General features: G+C 37.8%; 1 protein-coding gene across 1 annotated transcript; it reads left to right on the forward strand.

Moving 5' to 3' along the window:
* The first annotated feature begins 2,756 nt into the window (after positions 1 to 2,756).
* Positions 2,757 to 5,452, forward strand: LOC148790311 (glucan endo-1,3-beta-glucosidase-like). Its single transcript, XM_088892438.1, has 3 exons — positions 2,757 to 3,157; positions 3,391 to 3,494; positions 3,634 to 5,452. Exons 2-3 carry the CDS (start codon positions 3,407 to 3,409, stop codon positions 4,569 to 4,571), a joined length of 1,026 nt encoding a protein of 341 aa, XP_088748564.1. The 5' UTR covers positions 2,757 to 3,157; positions 3,391 to 3,406; the 3' UTR covers positions 4,572 to 5,452.
* The last annotated feature ends 680 nt before the right edge of the window (positions 5,453 to 6,132 follow it).

Here is a 6,132-nt window from a genome sequence, read left to right on the forward strand (position 1 = left end):
ATTCCTCTCGGGAAGGGTTTACTTGTAGGGTGAACCCTGATAGGTGTGAAGGCCCTTGAATGGATGTCATTGTTTGCATTCGTTCCATTCTATTCATGAGAAAAGCAATTCAGAGGTCTTTCTCTTCTACCATCTTTATTAACTTAGCGATAGTTGCAGCCATTTCAGCAAGTTGCTCTTCCATTGTAGTAGTTCTCACTATCATAACAGGTGCTACTGAAGTGTAGGAGTGTGTCTATATATAATCGGACTCTCTAGTCTTAGGGAAGTTAGGATAAGTGTCAGACCTTGAGCCGGAACAAAATTCTGCATTTGACATAGGTATTTGTCCACTTGGATGCTCAAGTGGAATTGTTGAAATCAACTCTTTTCTCGGAGCTATCCCTTCTTTAGTAGCATCCTTCACCATTGGTAGCATTAAAGGTTTCATTTTGGTGTTTCGGCCTTTTGAAGGGACCCCTAGAGTTGTACAGGGAGCAAGAGATGCAACCAATTGTGAATTTTTGGACCTCGTCATGAGATGAGTGGTTGGTCTCTCATACTTAGAAGTTGGCATAGAACTTGAACTAGATGAACTTGTAGTATAAGTTGTATTTTTCTTGTTGCTAGCGACACTAGAAATGACTTTCTTAGGAGCCATGTGTCCAAGACGCTTGCAAAAAATTGATGTGCCAAACTGAGAGATGAGAGGAAAGAGATGTCCCACTAGGCGTGCTAGAAATTTATTGATACAAATTTTGTGTTATTTGGAGAACAAAAAATAATGAAGACAAATTCAAAGAAATTTAGTTTTTTTTTTCTTTGTAGAAGTGTAAATGGAGTACCAACTCTTTTTCTTTCTTTGGCAAAGAAAACCCTCCAATTCTCTTATCTTGGACAAAATCCAAAGTCGGTGAAGCAAGCAACAACTAACCTTGTGTGAACAAAATATTCCAATCACGATCAATCAATGATTCGAACATAAAACGATTGAAAGGAATATCCTTGATTGTAGAAGCTTTTCTTTTTTTTTTATGTAACAACTTGGTAGAAGTCTTTCTTGGTTGCACCAATTCTTGCAAGAGATTTTTCCAATTGCAGTAATTTGATAAAGGCCCATTTTTCTTTTATTGTGGGAACACCAAATATTTTAATTGATGTGACAGGCGTGTTGCAACTTCAAAGCTTCTTGTTCTTTCTTCTTGTAACAAAGAAAAAAAAAAGAAAACAAAATGTTGAAAAGCCAAAGAAGAGGGCCATCGGATAGAGGTTCACCATTACGAGATCAAATCAACCCCCCTCCCTCCCAACAGGATTGCCCTCCACAACGTCCCACAACACATCTCCGCCATGTATTAGGAATATCTCTTAATAATGATAATACCAGAAGTGATGATATCATCATCAAGAGATGTTCTCAATACAGGGCGGGAATGTGTTGTGGGTGGAAATCTTGTGGGGGGCTGATTTGAACTCCACCATTAGTTAATGAACTGGTCCAAAAGATTTGAATTGATTTGAATCCATCAATTATAGTTGCAATTCAATTAATCACCATCTAATGCTGATTGACATGGGACCCACAAATTGTTAATCTCGTTAAGGTAAATAGGTCCTTTAATTGAAGTTAATTTCAATCCCTAGTTATACTTGAAACCAAGTGCCACTTAGTACATAATTGGGTCTACATATAAAAAGGAAATTCAATTGACTGGTTGTAACATTTCTTCTTAGATTACATTAATTTGGATGCCATTGAGATCTGGCAATATTCAATTTAAATGGTGTTCCAAATTGAAATGGCAAGTGAATCAATCCACCCTTAATTAAGGGGTCATGCTGAACATTGGAAAATCGTTTGTGAAGAGGCCATTTGGCAGCTAGGTGTAATAACACCTCATGAGTAATGTAGTCAATCAAGATCCAACTAGCATTTCTTCCCCCCCTCTTTTGTTTATTATTTATTTTCTTCAATTCATATTGGGCTCCAACACCTTGGGCCAAGACGTTAGAGGGCCCATACGTTGGTTCCATCCAACATCTTCATAGGGCCCAATTTTGTTATTTTTCTTAGTGGATCCAATAGATACTTTTTATTCAATCTCATATTGGGCCCTATTCATTTCAGTTCTTGGGCCAAAAAATTTACATATCAACACCATCAGCTCGTGTGCAATCGCAACGTACTCGGTCCCTTAACAAACCTTAATGCTAAGACGAAATGGGTAAAATGGTCAAAAAAATATCATAAAGGGTATTTTTTCCATTTTGAAATTATATATAATAGGTACACAGTGTCACGTGACAGTATTGACTGATGGTCAACTAACGATGGATTAAACATAATTTGAAAGTTCAAAATACTGCAGAAACATGTTTTGAAGTTCGAGGACTGACTTGACACAACCCCAAAGTATAGGGTACGGATTTTCCCTAAAATTTAACTATTATTTAAATTACTTGTGAATTTTCATGTGAAGAGATTGCAAGAAATCAGAATATATTTGATGGAAATACACAAAGTTGTTAAATATTTTCTACATCTTTTTGTTTGTTTTGGCCCATGCTAACGTGTTACTGCAGTAATCTCCCAAATACACCAGCAGGTTGTTTTCCGTAGAGCCAAACTCTCTCTCTCTAGGTGGATTTCCATCGTGGTCAAGCAATCTTAAAATGGAAAGAGAGCAAAACCAGGTTAAATAAACCTCAGAATTAGAATTGGAAACACATGAGACGGGCATTTTTGGTATAGAAAGGCATTATAGGATTTCATTCAATACAGTATATGGGGAATGAGCAATATTTTTACTATTTTCTTGATCTCACAATATTCCCGTATCTCTATATCTGCAATTGATATTAATGCCCAAAATTTGCCCATATGTGGTGCAATTTTCCCTGTATATATAATGAATTTCCATACTGGTCATAGTCTCTTTAAGTATGTAATGAAGCCATTTTATTATGCAGATCTGTGGCAATTTCTCGTTGGCAGTGCTATCACGTCTCCCTTGTAACCAAACATCTTTAATTATCACCGTGTATATATTACAGGAAAAGCCCAAGTTCTCAGTGTGCCTCTCATTGCAACTTCTCAGCATCTTCACCATTTTCAACCTGTTAGAGAATAAAAAGCTATTCAGGCCATCACCTAATCTTTAACTAAGGTATCTTCAAGGTATTTTCTAATTCTTTCCTCTCTTACTCTTTTGTTATTTGTTTTGAATATGATTTTAAGTAATAAGTTACGTTTCCAAGAGGACAATAAGAATGAAGGGTGGCCCTTAAAGATCTGTACAAATTGCATACATCATCAATAGTACAATCTGCTATTCTCATATAGAAGAAGCTGATTCTGAGTTTTATTGATTGGCCCTAATCTAGTTGTTTGTACAATTTGTTGTGATACAGTGACAGGTAACAGAACATGGAGCTTCATAAAATAGACCAATATTGGATCTCCTTGTTTTTGACTGCTATTATTCTTACCATTAATCAAACAGCCAAGGGAGCAGGTATTCAATCAGAATTTTTAACTTCTATTACATTAAATCTTTTTCCCTTTAGAATAATGATGAACTCAATCACAAAATAGAATTGTCTCAACTTGAGAAGAAACATTACCAAGTACTAACCAGTAGTATATAAGTTCAGGGGCTGAGGGCATTGGTGTGAACTATGGACTCTTGGCTGACAACATTCCTCCCCCGGAGTCGGTCGTCGCCTTTTTGAAATCTAAGAACATACAGAAGGTTCGCCTGTTCGACCCAAATCAGAATGTGCTCACAGCTTTAAGGGGTTCAGGTTTGGATGTAGTGATCGGAGTCGGAAATGAAGACATTGAGAGGCTTGCAAATGACATGTCCTTTGCAGCAAGCTGGATCATGAACAATGTAGCACCACACATACCAAATGTGAACTTCAAGTGCATAGCAGTTGGCAATGAAGTCAGTCCTGACTCACTGCTACATGTGACTCCTGCAATGAAGAACCTGGATGCTGCACTGAAAGCCATTAACCATGCAATCCCAGTGAGCACAGCCATAGAGATGAGAATGCTGAGCAGCTCATACCCACCTTCTTCAGGAGCATTTTCCAGCCAATTCATGGCAGACATTGTTGCTTTTCTTGCAGCCAACAGTTATCCTCTCCTTGCCAATGTATACCCTTATTATGGGTATGATCCAAAGTATGTGAGACTTGAGTATGCAATGTTCACTGCTAGGGAGGTTGTTGTACAAGATGGTCCCTATGGATACAAGAACCTGTTTGATGCCATGGTGGATTCACTGTACTGGGCATTAGAGAAGGTAGGTGGGAATACTGTCAAGATCATAGTCACAGAGTGTGGATGGCCATCTGCAGGAAATGGCGATATTGCGACCATCGAGAATGCCCGGACCTTTAACAACAATTTGATTGCTCATGTTCTCTCAAATTCTGGAACACCCAAGAGACCAGGCCAAAATATAGAGACTTACATTTTTGCCTTGTTCAATGAAGACCTCAAGGCTGTTGGCTTTGAGCAACATTGGGGACTATTTTACCCTAACACGACTGAAGTCTACCCTGTTAATTTCTCTCCTCAGTAGTCAGTAGCCACATAATTAATGTATGGGCACTCCACTCTCTAAGTAGATGAAGAATTGTGATCATGAACATGAAATTAGTATTTATATATAAAAGTTCGTCTCTTGGTGTCAATTTCCAAGTAAGAATAGAACAATTGATTCTTTTTTGTTGGGGATATATTGCTATTGGTGTTGGGATTAGATGCTAGAGGATCTAATCTAGGCCAGGCTGCCCATGAGAGCTCATATTCTCAGTTTCTCACCATTTTCTTGCAACAACAGTGGATTTATATAAATACATTAATCTGTCCAACCCAGTATAAATTTGGGTCAGACCAATATTTATTAATTATTTACAAACATGCATTCAAGAGTTAAGATTTTCTAGAACAATGATATTTAAAAATATCTTAGAAGGTAATTAAGAGCACATGCACTAATTAAACACAAAGGCAAAATGGATGAAGAGAAAAATATAAAAAAAAAAAAATTCTAGAAAGAGAAGGTCTAAAAACTATAAAAAGGATATCATACCCATACAAGGACCCATTTAACATAATACTCATTTTAACCCGTTAATGACGAGAGAGGACCAAGTTTCTTCTTCCTCTCTCTCCTCCACTAACCTTTGCAAACCACCACCGTATTCCTTCGGATCTTCAGAGTTGGACCACCCTTGTCCTCACCATCAGCCTTGCACAAGAATCTTTCCCAATCTAGAGGAATGGTGTTAGGGATATGATTCATACTATTTCGAAAGATATGTTCTTGATTAAGTGGCAGATCCAAGGGAGCCAAGAGCAATTGTTGTTGATATTGGGTGTTGTCACCATCGCCATCAAGGTTTTTAAAACTGGATGGACAGGGAATCATTCTGGAGACCGGCTCTAGGGCCGAATAGTCCAATCGTCCAATCCCAACAAATGGCCTGTTCTAACAAAAAATAAAAAATAAATTAAAAAACAAAAAAATGGCTAAAAAACGTTATTCGAGTCAATAGCGCAACTGTTCAACCACCCGAGATCAACAGTTTTTGGCCAAAAAACAGTTTTGGGGTGAAACGGAACTGGTCAGGTGACCAATTCCCTTTTTCGGTCCAACCATCCGATCCGGTCCGGTTTTGAAAACACTGATTGCCATTGCCATTCTGAGAACAAAAGCATTTTTTTTCTCTACGTTACTGCGCCATCGTTGGTACCAAAAGGGGGCATAGCCAGATCTGATCACCATTCACCATCATCATCTCCACTCGCTTCACACCTCTTTCAGTCCTTTTATTTTTACTTTATTTTCTTTTTTTCTAATTTCTAGTTTTTTTTTTTTTTATGTCACCAAGTGTGGGTGAATCAAATTCATAATCTTCGATCTTTTATCTGTCGGGAGAAATTTTATGAGTTTGTTTCTGATGCTTGTTTCTTCTTAAATCTATAGGTATTTTGTCTGGTTCACCCTCAATCCTTGGGGAAAGAGCAGCACCGAACTTAGGGTGCGTTTGGTTTGCGGACAGGACCGGAATCGGAATCAGAATGTTAAGATGAGACTCAGGGAAGTGTATATGCTAGTCTTATATGGAAAACAAAAA

Source organism: Nelumbo nucifera, chromosome 7, assembly GCF_055504915.1.
Source record: "Nelumbo nucifera cultivar China Antique chromosome 7, China Antique-T2T, whole genome shotgun sequence".
NCBI classification, from domain to species: domain Eukaryota; kingdom Viridiplantae; phylum Streptophyta; class Magnoliopsida; order Proteales; family Nelumbonaceae; genus Nelumbo; species Nelumbo nucifera.

Bases quoted from the DNA above. Each gene is read 5' to 3' on its own strand.
- LOC148790311 (XM_088892438.1), top strand. From the start codon at position 3,407: ATGGAGCTTCATAAAATAGACCAATATTGGATCTCCTTGTTTTTGACT. The intron at 3,495-3,633 runs GTATTCAATCAG...ATATAAGTTCAG, and splicing joins TCAAACAGCCAAGGGAGCAG to GGGCTGAGGGCATTGGTGTG.